The sequence below is a fragment of the Acanthochromis polyacanthus genome, chromosome 8 (genome assembly GCF_021347895.1).
Source record: "Acanthochromis polyacanthus isolate Apoly-LR-REF ecotype Palm Island chromosome 8, KAUST_Apoly_ChrSc, whole genome shotgun sequence".
NCBI lineage: Eukaryota > Metazoa > Chordata > Actinopteri > Pomacentridae > Acanthochromis > Acanthochromis polyacanthus.
The window spans coordinates 8,907,086-8,926,089 of NC_067120.1; the positions used below are offsets into that span (position 1 = coordinate 8,907,086).

The window sequence follows — 19,004 nt, forward strand, 5'->3', positions numbered from 1 at the left end:
TTCATTTCCAGCAGCCAGTAGAAGAGACACTTGGGCTGTCTCGTTAAATCACATTGATTTTTAATATATTTATCCGTCATGTTAATCGCTTCTGCTGGTTAAATCACTAATTAGCCAACTTTTGCTGTCAGTACACAGCTCTTGTCAAGGTGGAGAAAAGACAAGTAATAAATCCTAATATTAAGGATAAGTTGTACAAGTTATTAAAAGTTTTCCTCATTAATATGGAAATATAGACAGCGAGGTGATCAAAAATCTAATCTGATAATCTACGCTGCAGGAATTCGCTATATACCATGATAGCAGCAAGACATATTAAAAACAGATTTAATGAAGGCAGCACTTTATGAAGACACATTTATTAGATCAGTAGAATACATCACCACCATCATCATCATCATGCCAAAAAGCAGCAACAGCAGCACTTCATTTCCTCACTTCCAAGACAGGTCCCCTACATTTTATGATGATCTCATCATAATCCACAACTCTGGTGTTCAACTTGTTTCATTAGCCAAAAATCTCTTAAGGCCGGCTTCAACTGTTTCTCATCTTCCTTTGTAATGATTTCCACAAAGTAGATGAAGCTTGCAAACACTCATTACACAAGATTATCTGACATACGGTCGTGTTTCAAAGTGGTCTGTGGACGTTGCGATCCATCGAGAGATCCTGTTTAGTTCTTATTTATATCAAGTATACAGTTTAGAGTCCTAACAGAAATAGTATGTACATCTTTGAAATAGTAACTATTGTGTACTGCAGAAGCAAACAACATCTTAACGGTGACAACATCAGACTAGTATATTATCGCCATAGCAAAACAGGAACACTACAATAGTATTCACATGCACTAGTACGTAGTGTCATATTTGTCAAACATAGACCATACTATTTATATTTACATGATGTTCACAGCTACATTCCAGGTTTGTGTTTGTGTGTGCATTGTTTAATAAAATGATGTTGTACTCTGGAAAAACTATCCATTTATTATCTATACACCGCTTAACCCTCATTAGGGTTGCAGGAGGGCTGGAGCCTATCCCAGCTGACTCGGGCGAAGGCAGGGGACACCCTGGACAGGTCGCCAGTCTGTCACAAGGCTACATGTAGAGACAAACAATCACACTCGCATTCTATGATTAATTTCGAGTTACCAATTAACCTCAGCATGTTTTTGGACTGTGGGAGAAAACCGGAGTACCCAGAGAAAACACACATGCACAGGGAGAACATGCAAACTCCATGCAGAAAGATCCCCTGAAGGCCGGGATGCAAACTGGGGATCTTCTAGCTGCAAGGCAACAGTGCTAACCACCAAAAACCACTGTGCAGCCTGGGAAAAACTACAGTTTTTTTTGTTGTTTTTTTTAATGTTACATGCAGTGAAATGAAGCTGTCACAATGCACTGCCTGTGAAGAATATGGATATGAGGCATTAAATGTGGAAGAAAAATACAGTATGTATACTGGCTTATTGCTCAGTGTATTTGATATGTAATGCAGGTGATGTTGACCAAAACTGATAAATAACGTCCAGTCTTACTACAGTATTTGTGATAATACAGTTTTTTTTTCTTTTTTTTTTAACGAGATTGGTCCTGAAAATCAAATTAATAAAAACCAAATGATGCTTTGCAAAAAGAAAAAGTCTGCACATCAAAAAATATTTTCATAATGTACAGAGCTGTATATCAATAAATACACAAGTAGTGGAAACAAATCGCTTACAAAGTATAATTAAATAAACACGGAAGAACTCTGACATTTTGCGCACGGATATGATGCAGCTGGCAGACCTCCATATAAAGTGACACTATACTTATAAATGTTGAGACTAGAAAGATGATGATTAACAAAAAAATATATGACAACGTAAACAAAAAAATCTAGCCTCTCTTTGTTTGGGAAGCTTATCTAGGGTATAGACACATGGACTAGTACAAAATCTCCCTGTTTTTGACTTTTTCTTAAATACATTTGTGTTCTGGGTAAAACAACATGAAGCTACTAGAAGACTGCAAGCCATTCCCTTTAGTACGAGGAGACATTGTAGAATACAATATTTACACATCATAGTTACATAATTAGATTTGTTGATCAAATAATGAGTGTTCCTCCTAGTTTCTTGCAGTGCTCGGGCATTTATATTTCTCCTGTTGACTGAATTACCCAGTAATACTACCAAAAAATGATCATATTCCATAGTGTCCTTTTCATCAGCTTCGCTTATTTTGCTGTTGTGATTCCACTGCAGGTCAGTTTATTCTTCAGACTGTTTTAACAGAATCTCATCCACATTTCATAATTATGTCATAGAAAAGACATGTTCACGTCTTTTTAGGTACTCATCTGCACACTGACAAAGACAGCTAACTAACATGCCATGACAATGCCATTGCCACAGCCATCGCCACAAAGAGTCAGTCATGTCTGTAGTGTGGGTAAATGCATCCAGTTCTTGTGCTGGCTGACACTGTCCCTCTGTAGAGTTCAGGGCCACAGAGGCCAGCTGAGATAATATGCTTCAATGGACTGGGGTGATACAACATCCTGTTTCCTGCAGTCCTCCGCACTGGCGTTCTGTAAACATGGCTGCCCACGCACAGAACACACCAGCTGGCAGACCAGGGTCGCATTTTGCAGCTTTACTTTTCTATCCAGTCTTTGTGGAAGAAGTCTGTATCTCAGAACGAACGATGAAAAACATGATAAGTTAATCAGGTTTATAGAATGGGTGTGGTTTCAAGTCTCAGTGTTAAAAGTCAAGCTTTGTAGGTCAGACACTGCGGGGAGCCCTCTCCAGTTCATGGGTCCTGCGGTTGCGTCCCTTCTGCCTCTCCTGCAGGTGTTTCCACTTGGCCGCCAGCCCCTGAGCATGCATGTGGTTGTGAGGGTTCATCACAACCTTCTGCTGCTGCTGCTGCTGGTGTAGTTGTACTTGCTGCACCAGGTGAGCTTTCTGCTTCCTGTGCTTCCTCTCCCTTTTCCAAACCTGCTCGCAGAACTCGTCCACGCTATTCAAGGTCGGGTGATTGACCAAAGACAGGAAGTCTCTGTACCAAAGCTTTTGATTGGGGGTTTCTCTTGGTGAGGAAAAGTCCTGGGAGGGGATGCTGGCTGCTGCCTCTTCATCACGATGCAGAAGATCCTCCAGGCGGTCCGTGTCGATGACCTCCAAGTTAACCTTTAGAACCGTCTGCATGAAGCCGTGTTCCACCGCCTGGCACAGGTAAATGCCTGAATCCTTCTTGTTCAGAGTACGAATCAGGAGGCCCTGGTCCGTGCGGATGAAACGTTCGTCTGATTTGATCTGCAGAGTGAGAAAATTGGAGGCGATGGAGACAGAGTGAAGGACAAAGAGATAAAGACAGAAAAGAAATGAGATTCAGCACATCAAAATAAGCTATTATGATATCTTGTTGCTCAAAAATCTGATATGCTATGGTGCACTTTTCTGTTTTAATTACAATAAATTTATCTCACTTGAGACAACTATAGCACTGAATATAAATAAAATATGATACTCAACTGTCTAGTGCAATGTCTTCTTATTAAGAAGTACATTCACTGCAGACAGATCTGTATCTAAGTTTATTTCAACAAAACAGATTAGGTTTGTGCTGAGGTGGTGCCAACCTCTTGTTTGCGGTCATCGGCGGAGTGTTGATACTGCCAGTACGTCATGGCTCTCTGGGACTTGGGGCTACACTCAAGGAAGGTGCTGCTATTCTCCACCCCATACACCGTCTTATCCACGAGGGTCGTCTGTCCACTGAGTTCATCTAGAAAAATTAGTCAAATCCAAATTAGCTGCATGAAGTTGTTAAAGTAAATTTCTGGTATCTGACATTTCTGGTTGTGGCTGTGATGGAATGCTGAGTGCAGTCATTTATTTTACAGGGAAAGATTAGAAACAGCTCTATAAAGCCAGTCTTTGTGACTTTCAAAACCTTCTGTTTTTGTACTTTTCTCTGTGACAAAAAAAAAAAAACAGCAACAAAAAAAACATTCTCTGATTACTGCCTGTGTTCGGGGACTGCATTTCACATTATTTTGTCACAAAATGCTGTCTCTTTTCTTATCACATTTAATCATGCACTGAACAGGCAGTTCCCACCACAGTGGCAGCCACCGGCAAGAGATGGCCTGTGAGTCGAGCTTTCGCAATGCTTTGTAGAGTTTTCGTGCGGTTTGATCTTATCTTATTGTGTATTTAGTAATTCAAACTCCAGTGAAGTCCAGTATATATTACAGAATTTTCTCAAAACACTTACATTTAGGCTTGTATATGAGATCTTTTTGCCAAAACGTGCAATTAAAAGTGGTGTCGCCTTTGCTATGTTGCCTTTGCTATAATAGTGGCAACAGGTAATATTTTTTGTTTCTCTGAACTCTCTCAAATTTCCAGCATTTTTCTTTTGTCTTTTTCAGTTAAATGACAAAAAAAAAAAAAAAAAAACGTAATTAAACACTCGAGTGAGTGTATTAGACCACAGTCGGAGTCCTGTTTTTGGACTAAAGCCACTGACGGGGGAGCAGACCGGAGGGCTTGGCGACAGAGAGGAGGCTTGGAGGAATCTTGACCATGTTAATTATAAGCTTCACATGGACCGACCCTAATCTTCACACCACCAGAAAACACATAAAACTCGCAAATACAACGCCACACACATTCAGCTGGCTTCTCTACTCTTTTGATCATGTCAGGAATGGCCAGCAGCTGCTTTGAGACCATTCAAAGCCACTGAAAACAGACATGCTGCGATTTGTTATTTGCTTCAGCGAACCATTTGGAGTTTCAATGTCTGAAACCCAATTAGCACACATATTTTGTTGCACATTGCCTGGATTGTATCACAGTTTGTGAAAAACATTTCTTTTTTTCCTGCAAATGTACCATGGTGTTGCAGATCTGAGCACTGTGTGAGTGGGTCTCCGTTCCTGATGTCTTGCCTCCTTGTTCTCCTGCAGAAACACAAATATAACACCTTCATGAGTCAGCAGAGACTTTGAACATGTGTGTGTGTGTGTCTGTGTGTGAGTGAGAGACAAAAATATAGATGTTCAGTGAGTTTCTGTGTGTGTAGGTGAGTATTTGAATGAGGTTTTGATATGCAGCAGTAGTGGAGGCCAACACAAACAGATAAACAGCAGGCAGCTCATAGCTCTGTAGAAAATCTTTAATTACAGGGTGTGTTTGACAGAGGAATCCAAAATTAAATCAATCACTCCAGCCTGTCATCTCTCTGGGTTACAGATACAGAAGAGATGGAGTTTCATGTTTAGTGTCAAACATTACCCCGAGGATATTTTCTATAAACAATAACTGAAGCAGCTATGGAGACACCAAAGCAAACTGGTAATTTCTCCCCCGTCTGCCTTCCATTGTTGTAACCCAGAGCCTGTGTGCCGATAATTGGAGGTAAGAGCTTTCTCGGTGCTGGTTTAGTTCTGAGTGTAGGGCTCTAGAGTCCAACTAACAGTGAGAACAGGATCCTGTGCAGCTAGCGTTTAAATCAATAAGCCCCATGAAGCCGTGAGTGGGAGGCTGCACACAAAGCACACACACACACACACACACACACACACCATCAGCCCCCTACTATAACCACACTACCACTGAACCTCTAACACCTCCCTCACCCCTGGTTCACCCAGGCAGCCTCCAGACATCGCTGACATTGGTTCTCATTTACAGTAAACACATGAGGCAGATTATATTTCTAGCTTTCTGGTAGAAACACGAACCTATACCTTTAGGGGGGGTTGGCAAATAAACAAAGCCTTCACTATAAGTGTGCCTCAGCTCCAGCGCAAAATTTCAGCCTGGCTGCATATGTCCTCAATCTGGGCGTGAAAACCCTTTTATACAGTATAATCAGGTTTGATCCCCTCAGATACAGCACAGGCAGTGTGTTAAACATACATAATTCTTAAATAAGCTTCGTCCTGACATGCAATCTACTCTTGGGGTGTTTAAATCTAAAGCATGTTGGTCAAATGAACATATATTGATTTTTGTGTTGAAAATATTTACATTAAGCTATATTTGAAGTCAAAGTGCTAATTGTGCATTTGTGTTGCGTTTCGCTTCAAGATTCGACCAGATGTGTTTAAATATCAGTTATTGGAGATATAATAGGCATTGTAAGCCAGCTTTAAAACTTGCTCAAACATTTAAAGCTGCTGTGAACAAGACGTTAAGCAGCTTCAAAAACTAAGTGACAGGATGGCAACACGACAAGTACGAACACGGAGTCTGCATTCACTACCTCTTAGCCATGGGAAAGTATCGAGAACATTCTGTGCCATCCCATGCGCAATAAGGGTCCCTTGCCAGGCAGCATTCAGCGCAGGCCTTCCCATAAACCTCACACCGGTGCAGAGGCATCTGAGACACACCGATGTTTGAGCCCAGGTACAGTTGTTGCTGAAAAGAGAAAGATTTTATTAATATAAAGATATTCAGATTTCTGATGTTATAGAAGTGACAGTTTAGATTTTAGTTTTGGCGGCATAACATGCTTTAAATAACAGCTATGTTTGTTTCAGATTACAAGTCAGATATGTGGACATTTTTACTACAGGTGCTCCACTCCCTCCTACCTGTCAATTAACGGACTCGTCTTTTCTCTCCCTGGCATTTAAAACTGTTGCTCAAAAGTCAACAATTGAGATCTTTGTGTGATAACACGTCGGTTCATCTCAAAGTGTTTAAATAGAGTAGACAAACGTGCCTTTGTTCCCTCTTTCTGCCCCTAAGCAAGGTGTGTCACCTATAAGAAAAAATTTTCTCAGGCACGTTTTCGAGAAACACATGGTGGAAACAGTTGTCATTTGTAAAAAATGTTTCTATTGTATATCATTTCTGCACATTTCTCTGCACTGAAATCCAGTAAACTTCTCTTTAGCCTTCACTGCACTTGTGCATAATTTTTTTGTGACTACACTGATTGCAGTGTTTTGCTCCATTACATGTCGCTATAGCTAATAGAAAGATAACCTGAATTAGGAAAGTCACGGATTACAGCAGCCAGCTCAACAATAACACAACAACAATAGATGATGGTACTTATGTTTAATCACATTTAGTGCTTCAGTGCATACCTGTTTTGTTGAAAGTGCCATGGCTGTAATGGCTGTTGGCTCCTGTAGCAAATAAAACAGAAAATCTCAATTATACCACACATTCTTATGGTTTCTACAGTCTCCTTAAGAAATGATATTAGGGATGCTAGAATAACTTACTCTGAAGACTGTCATTTCTTCTAATAGGACTTCCTCTAAGTCATGCCAGGAGCCTCTGGGGATGGACACCACTTTCAGAATTGTTCCCATATCTAGGACACAATTAAAGCACACATCTTGAGTTAATACTACTCTATGGTGTCTACTCACTCATTTTGTCTCTTAATTAGTCCACCAATCATTTATTCTGCGCTTCAGTTTAATACATGTGTATTATTTATCCAATTCCATTTGTTATTTGTGTATGTAATTGTATACCTGTGCCTATAAACATAACGTCATATTGGCCGTCTTCTGCTTCTACTTTATCCACCACTATCTGAGTGAACTGATAATCCACATCTGTTTTGACAATGATGGGTCGATTGTTAATAGGGTAGACAGGATTAAACATGGCTGGATGGCTCCTGGCAAAAGTTACGACTTCATCAGGGAGGTCCTTGGTTGTGTCAAATCCACCAAATGTCTTGCTTGGACACTGGAGAAAAAAGGTCATTTTAACTGTTACAGTAGGACATAAAAGAGCACCGAACTCAGTTTATAATGCACATGTTAAGCTCATACTCCTGTAAAGAGCATACTGTACTCACTGTTCCAGGCCGTGGATAGGGAACACGTCCTTGGAAGGGCACCCACTGATAGTTGGGTCCATCTCTGTGAGCATATGGACCCAGAAACACTCTCCTGATGTCTGTCATGCTGTACATACACACAGCTGAGCCTTTGAAGATGTTGCTAATGAAAGGAATGATAAAAACAGGGTTTATTCTTGATGAAAACGCAAAAGATGCAATCAAGGGATTTGGACAAAACTACTCCAATGTCATGACAGTACCTGGAAGTTGTAAATACGCCGTAGATGATCGGGCTCTTAGGATCCTTGGTGCTCATGAGGAAAACATCCTCTGAAAGTCAAAGAGAAGGCAGTATATATTAGACACAGTAGTTTCCACTGAAAAGGTAGCATTTCATCTTCGGGAAATGATGTGCGAAGCAGCACGTGCAGTCACTCACGTAGTTCATCAAAGTGTGTGTCTATCCCATTGCTGCCAGGCACCGAGCAAATAAGCCGAGCTTTCAGGAAGGTGGTCCACTTATTTACCAGACTCCTGTGACCTCCCAGGTCATTCTGTTGGACAGATCACATGTAGAAGCTCATTTGTTTGAAGATTGCAGAACTACTGAGACAATTATCACATATTTTTCCATTCCAGTTACATTCACCGGTTTTATATGCCAGTGCCATAGTATTTTAAAAACACATTCTTTTAGTTTGTGCATTTGAGTGAAGCCTTCGGTGAAAAAATGCATTCAGTGGATGCTGATGGAGGACTGAGAATATTACCCTGTAGCTGAATGATGTGAGCATGCGATCCATTTACCCTTACTGATACTGTCATTTTCACCTTACACCTCTTAAAGCATACTATAGACACAATGTTACATTCATAACACAAAGCAGACATGGAGAGAAGTGAGAAAGCCCTTCAGATTTTGCCCACTGTCACTGTGGTCATCCTGGAACTTGTAAAGTATGCAAAGATGTGCCTTATGAGGACAAGGAACTTTCAGAAACCTCCAGTTTAGAAGTTATGTAAACACACACGCTCCTCACAAAGCTACAGTAGATGTAGCCAATGCATCAGGAACTAATACTGTCATGACAACACACATACATGCCATAGTGAATGATGTGTATTTGTTGGATCTGGGACAGTGGATTTAATGAAGACACTGAACATTCTGAATCATCTTTCTTTACACTAGGCATATTTCAAACTTAGAAACATTGTTTTGATACACTGTCAGCTCCCCTTATATGATATACTACTCTCATATTGCCACACCTATCTCTGCAACACTGCCTCAGTGTTGGAGAACAGGCTGGCTGCACATCATTATCATTCAGCTTTAGGGGAAAAAATGCTCCATCTTGTGTGTATTTCTTTAAACTAATCACAATTGTCTTGGATGGTGCTGAGCCCAGGATGCAGTGATGTTGCCCCTGCAAAATAGTGCTACTTTGGTGGCAAAATAAAATTGCAAATTCACTGAGAGAACCATTTGGACATGCCTTATAAATCGATACAAATCCTCTGCAAAACCTTTTTCTGCCATTTTCAAGTTCCAGAGGATTTTAAAAGCGGTCAAATCCAGAAGGAAGCAGTGACAAATGCCAGATTTTGAGCTTAAGTCTGCATTCCATGAGTCAGAGTAATGATGTACTCCAGAAAGCTTATTCAAATCACAATAAGAAGATTTTATTGTTGAAGATATAGACAAAATTTGAAAATGCTTTCTCCTAATCCTTTAACAGAAGAATCACTTTTGCGTTGTTAAAATGCATTTTCTTTGTTAAAAACTGGATTTTTAGATGCTGTGCAGAACGAAGACTGTCGTATCATATTGTATGCGTTTCAGTACACATCCAAATAATGTGTGACTGTGTGCCTCTCAGAATATAGCACACAAACACAGATGCACAAAGTGCTGGCTCATAAAACTTAGTGGTGATTTACGACAGTAAATTAAAATGTGTCCAAGTATGCATAGGCCAAATTAATACCACATCATCCATAATGGATGGCTTGTCTTGTGTTGAGGACAGCAGATTCCTGACATTCTGGGTAATCAGGCTGTTAGGAAGGAGGCACGATATGCAGCTAAATGGAAGGCTGAGGCTGGACATCAGTCACTGATCTACAGTCAGCTTACTGAATGCCTGCCTAATGAATAAGAATAGGATTTGGAACATGAAATCTGACACAAAGCCAGTGGTTTAACATAAACATCCCCTGGAGCAGAAGGGTGTAGCAAACCCAATCAGTGCCAAAGCCTGGCATTAGGACGACAGTGCTGCCATTCATGGTGTCTTTCCCTCTCAGGTTCAAGCGACATTTAACATTTCTCTCAGGTTTCTGTCTTCGGGGGCGATCGTACCACACACAACAAAGCCCACTCTTCTCCAGGCTAAAAATAATCACAAATAACAGCTCGTGAAAGCTGCCATTATGAAAGCCACTCAGACGCCCGTCAAGTGTTTTTCCAGATACAGAAGCTATTTCACAAAATGTCGCTGTGAGGGTATGTGTATCTTTGTCTCTCACCTATTGTGTATGTCTGAATATTCCTGTGTGAGGGCCAGTCTGTGTGTCCATGCATATGTGCGTACCTTGCAGAGTTGCCCAATGCGAGCATGTGTGGCCTTTCCTGCATGTTCTCCATCCATAGCATTCTCTCTGAAGAACAGGTAGATTTTGTCATCTTCTGGGTTGTCACTCTCTGGGATCAGATGAACACCCAAAAATCTGGGATCTGCAAGACACACCCAGACATCAGTGAATCCAAGTTTATAACAAAGCAAAAATGTAACTATTGTTCCACTGTAAAAAATATATATAGCTAATAAAAGCATTTATAACTAAAAATCTAAGAAATAGGTAAAGAGAAGAACAGTAAAGACAGCAAAAGCTCTGTATCCTTTCATTTCTAAACAGGCTTTGGAAATATGCAATAAAAATACTTGTTAGCTTGAGAGCCTTAAAGTAACTATATAGTGATAACATTTCAGACTTTTACTCAGGGGCTTTACTGTATAGAGCTGTGTTAGGTAATAACAAATGTTTTTTATTGAATCCTAAATTCCATGGGAGAGAGGCCAACAAATGAATAATGCGTTTCTTGCACTTTGTTTGGACTACAATATTTTGAGGGATGTGCAGACAAGCTACAGCTCCTTGGCTGAAGCAGGAGAATAATGAACTTCAATAATATACAGCGGAAAGAACAAGAAAGCCCTTTGGAATGACCTGCATTCATGTATAAAGTTGCCTTGAAATATGGCCAGAGTTTCATTTAAGTTACAAGCTGTGTTGTAAATTATGGTAACAATATATTTGAAATAATAACACAGACATTATTATTGAATTATTATTGTTCTCTATCATATTGAGCCACCATCTATCACGGCCCAGATGAACGTTTAGAATTAATTTGCTGAGATCATTGTCTTTAACAGGCAAGTGCAGCTAAGTATCATCTGCAAAAAAGTGTATAATTACATTAAAACTATTAATCTTAAGACCTAACAGTACCAAACAATAGAAATAAGAAGAGACCTCTGTGGAACTGTATAGATCAGAATAGCAGCATTAGATATGATGTCACTGGTATCACAAGTTTTTCAGTTTAACGAGTAGTTTTCTTTAATAAACAGGATGTAAAACCACAAACGGCAGATCCAGTTTGATTAATTCACTGTCCTAACATGTCCCTGAGGAACCCAGTGAACATCTATCATCAAATGTGTTGAAAGCTGCGCTCAGATCCAACAAAAACAAAACTAAGATTTGAAAGTCAGCTTGCAAAGTTAAAGATGCTAGAAGTACTGCATAATGAAAACAATGAGTGGCATTGCTTGTCTCTCTCACCATTTAGCCACCGGGAGTCATGTTGCTCTGTCCTTATTGGGTGATGCTTGCCGAGAGTGCGAAAGATGGCAAAGTCCCGCCCCATGAAGTCCGCTGATGTCCCAGCATACAGCTCCCCATCTGAGAGAAGGGGGAAGAAAATGTGTTAGCATAGTAATGCCAGATGAGAAAACAGTCTTCAGTGATTTTTCCCCAGGTGATGAAGGTGTAAAAGTCAGAGGAATTGTTCAGGGGGCTTAGCAGTACAGGTAGACTTCGAGCTCTGAGAGAACACAGGCGGTGACAGACGTGATGAACATCAGGGGTGTGAAATCGACATTAACACAGTAGAGGGGGCTGAGAGGGGAAGCGAGGGGAGGATGAACGGATGGTGGGTCAGATGAGAAGGGACAGGACAGAGGTGTGAGACAGGGGGAGTACATAATAATGCTGGTGAGAAAACAGAGAGAAAAGAGAGAGGAGATGAGGGGTGATGGGCTGGAAAATGGCCATCTGCTAGGTTAAACGGTGTGATATAACACAATGTGACTGGCAATAATTGGGGGTAGAGAGAAAAGGCATGCTCGCACGGCCCTGCTTTATTTGCCAAAAAATTGAGATTTAGTGCAAAGAAAAGTCACTAAAGTGTCATCTACTACACACACCTACCACTTAAAGGGGGGTATAGTCAGATTGAAATAGAGTTTACAGTCTTGCCAATGAGGGCTTCCCAGTGTGTAAAAGCAGGTTCACTTGTAATGAATGACAGGAATGACCATGTACCGTTATTCACACTGACTTTACACCCTATATATCTGCTGCAATGAAAGAGCAAGGCGGAGGGTGTTTCTGGATTCACACGGATTTATATGACTTTACTCAAAGACACACAAGACCGGCAGAGTGTATCCGGTCTTAAACTCACCAATTAGCATGGATGCAGTGAGCAGCTTGGGATCATAGGGACTCTTCCCTCGACCGTTTTCTACGTGCGACTCCAGTCTGAACACACTGTCCTGTATATAAAGAAACACACAGATATAGGAGGTTATTTTCTGGAATAGAGACTTACACAGGGGGAAAATGCCTCAGTATGAGTGGAACTTTCACTGTAGAACCCATTTTGCTCACATTATTCAACATTGGCGAAAACATGTTTTGGAAATATATATAACAAACATAATAGCACAAACAGAAATGTGAGTGAATATGCAAGACAATTGTAGTTTGCAATGATGTAGAGGGAAAGAACTCAGAATGAAGACAATAAATCTCGTCGCTCTTTGTGACTCTGTGACCTTGACACTCATACGAAAGCCATCAGATGAATTGCAGCTGTGGGTTATGATCTATACACAGTAGATGGGTTTTCTCAGAGATATTTCCTTCCTCTAATTGTCTGTAAATAGTCTTCTAATGAATAGGAAACTCCCATTTATAGGTCTGACTCAGTGACATTTGGAGGAGACGAGAGTAATTTTCCTCTCTTACACTCAAACAGGCACACACACACACACACAGACAGAGGGAAAGCAGCTCCATATTAGACTGATGTATTGCAAATCCTGCAGACTATGACACTGTTTAATTTTCAACCTCATTTTGCTGACTGAAACCCTTTTTCACGTGCTTACCGAATCATTTATTAGGAAGACAATTCACTCCGATTCGTCTAAATGAGGCCAATCAGAACTTTAAACTCCTATACGTGACGTGATAAGAACCTCAGTTAAGCTTTTACTATCTATCTTACAGTAAATGGAGACAGTAGTGGAAGTGTCGCATATTCCTGTACCTCTGGTTTCTTGCCCACCTCCAGGTAGGAACACACAGGATGAAAGGCTCCTGTCCCACATACATAGAGATGGGTCTGGTTGAACGGCTGCAGCACCTTCACGAAGTTCGAGCACTCTCTCTGGTGTGGCAAAGACAGAGAACAGATTAGGCAGGATGAAAAGTAAAGAATAAAGCTTGTTGCAATGACACCCGGGGCAGCTTGAAAAAGTGGTGGCACTGCTGGACAAATATAAACAGGTCATCCCTAATCACTCCGAACACAGGTCACAGAGGAAAATCCGATGCTTAATTATAGGGACCTGTGATGCTAACAGAGCAAAGCTTAATGTAATCTGCTGTAATTCCCCAGAGAATGGCTCGTAAGCCTTGGCAGCCTGCTGAGTAATAATATCATGGCCAGACTAAGTGCTTGTCATCTATGACTCTGTATTTTTTTTCTACACGTGCACACTTCAGTCTTTCTCTCTAAACTTTGTGACATCTTTCACCAGGCATTTTTATGCGCGAGCTGTGCAAATTCCCTTCAGTTGTGAAATATGTACACTAGTGAATCTGACCACAGAACAAAAACAAGAAGCAGCCAGCAACAGTCAACCCTGTTTATCTAATAATATTGCATTTTACTGGTAGTGGAAAATACGAAAGTGATGTTTTTGACTTTACCTTTGGATAACCTCATGTCTTGGTTTTATGGTTCTTGCAAAGAAATTGGAATGTTTGATATTCATACTTGTTTTAATGTTTCTGGATCAGGTATATCTGTTATATGTGTGTGTATGTGTGTGTGTGCGACACAACAGGCAGCTGTATATGTGTCGTATGCATTGATCTGATGCCATATGGCACATTTCCTCGTGTTCTGGCAGCACGTGCCTGAGCAGGCCTGACCTCAAATAAAACTGAATGTGTCATCACATATTCACAACAGAGAAAAAAAAAAGAAGCAGAAAAAAAATGCAGAAAAAAGAAAAGTAGCACAAATTATGCATGACTAAGTTCATCTGGCTTTACTAGGTCATCAGCATACAGCAGGCCCTGTTTGTGTAAGCTTTTGTCGTCATTTAAGCAGATGTCGTTGTTTCCTTGGATTTAAATGTGGGTGAGTTTATGTGAGCGATGAACGTCATTGTTAGAAGTAACAACCCACCACATCAGATGCCTTTGAACTCTGCTACCTGCCGTAGATCTCAATAACGAGCAGATGAGAGGAGGTGTGTTCCCTTTACGTTTGTGGACTTTCAACAAAAAAGTAATTTCATCAGTAGTATGGAAACATCTTTAAAATAGCAATCATCCACATGGCTTGTTATTTTTGGTTTCTTTCAGATGAGAAGAGATCAGAGAAAGCATTAGACATATGGATCTAAATCTGGAGCAGGAGGCTCTAATTAAGAACGATAAAACCAAGCAATTATTTACTTTTTCACGTGTGCCTTAAAGCACTATGTAAGTCAGTCAGGCTAAGTGATAACTACAGCTTGTCCTTGTACTGTCACACCCACAAGGGAAAAAGGAAAGCTGTAATGATTGCATAGCCTTACAGCTTCACTTATTCTCCTCTGGGTGTACTGTCACACCTTTCACACCCATCTACCTCATTCTTCCCTCCCTGCTTCATCTGCAGAAGTGTTTGCTTTGAGCACATCAAGGGACATTAGTGGACTCGCTCTCTTTCCCTCCCCACCTCGCTTTAATTCTCACTCTCCTCCAACTATAACGGAAAGACCACCCCTCGGGGTACCTTATTCATCCATGGCACAATGTTTACAGAAAACACACAAAAGACTTCACAGCACTTCAAATCAGCCACAGAGAAGGGCTTGAAGGCCAGGAGAGCTTGCCCCGTTCTGACCGGTGAACTGAGCCACAAACAGCGTTGCCATGATTTTACATTCCAGCGTACTGCCTGAGGCCTGATTGAAGATAGAATTCGTAACACAGCTTTCAGGGAGCAGAGACAACCTCTCAGAGTGTTTACACAGAGTTTCACCACACCACACAAGCTGCTCTAAAACTGCACTTGGCCAGATACAAGGAGATGTGATGCTTGGCTTGTCATGCGAAAGGTTGAGTGAGGTGAGGAGTCTGAAAAAAACCCTGAATCTTAACATTACAAAACTCATTTTTTCACATGCAGCTTTGACTTGAGCTTGTTGAATTTAACAAAATATTCTTATCCTAGACAAGCAAATACAGTGCACTGGTTTAAAACTCCAGGGGTCAAGATATGAATAATGCTTTTCATTGTGTGGTTTTTAATGTGGTTTGACTAATAGTTATAGTGGCTGAGTCTAAGGAGAACAGTCGGAATAGGAATGCCAGCCACAGCAATGCACTCGGCTTACCGACACCAGTTTGTCTAATTTAAATGAGGTAAATTAGTCTTTCCACTTTAAATCTTCAAGTCTGTCTCAAAGGATCCCTTTCATCTTTCATAGGAGCCTATCTAATCTCCTAAATCCAATTTTGATTCGTTCCCAAAGGGAAGTCTGAAAATACCATAAAAACAAAGAATGTATGACCATAAACAATTTAGCAGAAAAATGAAACATTTACGGTTTAATGAGATGGGAACACTAATGTCTGTGATCCCCTGAATACACTGTGGTGGTTATTATTCATGCAGTACTGTTGTGCCAGTAAGTCTGGCAGAAAACACTGTGATTTTCCAGGATTTACTCTATTAAATAGAGTGCCCAGAGGCTTGATAAGTGATTAAGGTCAAATGATGGTCTCAATCATGGCTCTGAGATTATGATCAGACCTATGGCGAGCTACACCCTGTATTTTCCATATGACAGATTGTCAACATACTGGAGTAAACAAGCTGAAAAGGCTGAAAAAAAATCTAATTTTGCATATGATTAAACTGCATATATGTGGAGCGCACATAATCCTGATGCAACTACAAGAGAGGTCTGCTTTGAAAACCTGCAGAGATGCACATAGTATAAGAGAACAAAGACATTTTAAAACATCTGTGGGAGTAGAGGGGCAAAATGTTGACACCCACGTGAAAGATGGATGGTTTTAGCTCTTACCGAGAGATCTTTTCCTGCCCACTTGCATTCATCTCTTCTGGTGGGAGAAGCTGGCCAAGGGATCTGAAACACAAACAAAGTCCTGTGCATGTTAGAAAAGAATCACCCCCCACTTAGAATCAATTTTACAGAGTCAGTCGATAGAGCTGCAGCTTGTGTGCACGGATGTGTGTATATGAGAGTTGAAGGGGTCACAATGCGATTTGTTATCCACTTTGTTTCAGTTTACTCCATTATTCATCCAGGTGTGCAGAGAGCAGCTAACATGCCTGGCACAGCGTGTGATCGTGTGCGACAGGCCTGGTCTGAAATATTCATGAGGCACTTTTCTGTAGAAACAGAAAAGAGAATCCCGAGATACCTGAGCCTTTGCCTTTCACTTTGGGTGGAGATGCACAGACACAAGGTAAGATAATAAGTCGGTCAGAAATGCAAACACACTTGCAGTCATGAATCGATGAAGGTGTCAGATGCAAATAACGGGTTTTTACCTGCGCATAGTCTTTGCTGATATTGAGGAGGTTGAAGGAGAAGATGTGGTCCTTGGCTCCCACTACAAGTCTTCCTTTCTCTTCATCTAACAGGAAGGTGTGGTAAGCCGAACTGTTGGCCAGGCCTTCAAATGTCACAAGGTTGTTGGACTCCAACATTTCTGAGGGAAAAAATGGAAAGAAAGTGGTTATCATGATGAAAATTTTGGAACCTGTGGGTTGAATGAAAGTCAAATAAAATTCAATAGGTCAGTCATTTTTCAGTTATTCTATTAAATTTCCAGGAGCAGTTTGTGGTCGCAGGTTGGCCCCCTTCATTCCTTATAATCTGTCTTCTCAATTGTAATGTGATAAATATATACCTCTATGGCTCGAGGGTACACTGAATAGATGAGAAGGTTGTGTTATTGTGCCTATATCCCTCATAGACTGGAGGGCATCTTTTTTATTAAAGCCTCCCTCACAATTTTATATGTTTTTCTATTTACATAAATGTTGTCGATTCCCTTTCCATTACAAACCCTTCTCACGACTAGAAATCGTACAGCTTGGCCAAGCTGACAGATGACAGCGAACAGCCACTGCCAAGCCAAATTGGACTCGGCAGGTAAAGCCAGCACTGTGAGCCCATAATCAGACTGTCTGCATGGGGAAGTGACCTTCATCAGCGCAGCCAAGCAGAACGTAGTATACTCACAATGGAAACTGGGAGGAATATATGTCACATTACTCTGCTAATATTTCATAGCCTAAACTGCAGGATTACTCTAAACCACACTGGGCTGCAGCACACGTTTGCAACTTAATGCGGTGGTCTGCCAAGTCCGGTAAAGTAGTGACATTTGCTTTCCCAGCAGAAAGCCAGACTTGTCACAGACATTGAGGATCTAATTACCGTAACGACCTCTAAAGGTGGCATTATGACTATGGTATTATAACACCTTTGGTGGAACAAGTGTAGACACACACACACAAACACTTATACACATTAATTCTCTCCCCTTCTCACATTTTGTTCTCACCAACAAAGTCTAACCACACTATGACCCCCTTCCATTGACCACCCACACAAAAGAGTAGAGAGTTATGGAACAGAACAGCTCCTTTGGTGCTCCCTCTCTCTCTCTTTCTCAGGGAAGTAAAAACAAAAACTCTCATGAATGTTTTAGCAGGGAGAATGCCCCCTATCTGAAGTGTGTCAGAACCCAAGAGAGTGAGAAGACACAAGCTTGAGGAAAATTGTTTTAAGAGAAAAGAATACCAGAGAAGAGAGGGCGTTATACTGACTGATTTATTCATTCATAAACTCTCACTTTAATATGGATTTCCAAGTGAAAACATGGGTCATGAAGGTTGTACAATGAAAATCTGGTAGCCGAGAGTATGTAGAAGATTTCAGTAAGAGGGCGGATACAAAGTGAGTATTGCAATGAGAGTTATGGGTTGTAGCATTTAAGGAAAACAATCAGTAAGTATGTCATTAAAACATAATTGGTGTCTGTATTTCATATGTATTATGGAAACAGTTATTCCATATTTTGCCAACATGTAAATTAAAGCAATCATCTGAGCAACATGGGTCAGTTGTTTGAAATTATGGGGCTTTCGAGAGTGGAATTTATGGGTATGCACTTTATGAGGCCAGTGTGGTGGCAACAATAGTTTTTGTTTTTTTTTTAATAGCAACAGAAAAAATACAAAGTGTGGTGAGGTGAATGGAAAGCCTGTGTTGGATGTGAATGAACTTCATGCAATTTGGGAGTGGTATCCAGTCAAATACAGACATTTTCTCCCACTTCTGTCTACACACATGTGCATGCCTCTTTCACTACTGCACACACAAGATGGAAGTATACAATAGGCTGACACCAGCTGTTATTGTTATTGTCTTGGTGATTTAGTTGGCTTCAAGTGCTTCAGTGCTCATGGGGAAGGATTTAGACAGTCTCCTAAATATATACACAGATCGCAGACTGACCCAATCCTCCCCGATTCTCTGCTCCGAAGTTCTT

The 19,004-nt window shown here is 40.8% G+C and overlaps 1 protein-coding gene across 2 annotated transcripts in view; it reads right to left on the minus strand.

Moving 5' to 3' along the window:
• Window positions 1-343: 343 nt before the first annotated feature.
• The window catches only part of sema3ab (sema domain, immunoglobulin domain (Ig), short basic domain, secreted, (semaphorin) 3Ab), a 57,652-nt gene continuing 38,991 nt past the window's right edge, over window positions 344-19,004 (minus strand). For both annotated transcript variants that reach the window (XM_051952233.1, XM_051952235.1), the window contains exons 2-17: window positions 16,993-17,153; window positions 16,502-16,564; window positions 13,459-13,578; window positions 12,589-12,679; window positions 11,685-11,804; window positions 10,427-10,569; window positions 8,269-8,383; window positions 8,090-8,159; window positions 7,845-7,989; window positions 7,513-7,732; window positions 7,255-7,346; window positions 7,114-7,155; window positions 6,279-6,436; window positions 4,904-4,971; window positions 3,643-3,788; window positions 344-3,316 (exon numbers count right to left, since the gene is read on the minus strand). In XM_051952233.1, the coding sequence (XP_051808193.1) occupies window positions 2,783-3,316; window positions 3,643-3,788; window positions 4,904-4,971; window positions 6,279-6,436; window positions 7,114-7,155; window positions 7,255-7,346; window positions 7,513-7,732; window positions 7,845-7,989; window positions 8,090-8,159; window positions 8,269-8,383; window positions 10,427-10,569; window positions 11,685-11,804; window positions 12,589-12,679; window positions 13,459-13,578; window positions 16,502-16,564; window positions 16,993-17,151 (2,286 nt within the window). In that variant the 5' untranslated portion in view covers window positions 17,152-17,153 and the 3' untranslated portion in view covers window positions 344-2,782. The remainder of the gene's footprint in view (window positions 3,317-3,642; window positions 3,789-4,903; window positions 4,972-6,278; window positions 6,437-7,113; window positions 7,156-7,254; window positions 7,347-7,512; window positions 7,733-7,844; window positions 7,990-8,089; window positions 8,160-8,268; window positions 8,384-10,426; window positions 10,570-11,684; window positions 11,805-12,588; window positions 12,680-13,458; window positions 13,579-16,501; window positions 16,565-16,992; window positions 17,154-19,004) is intronic.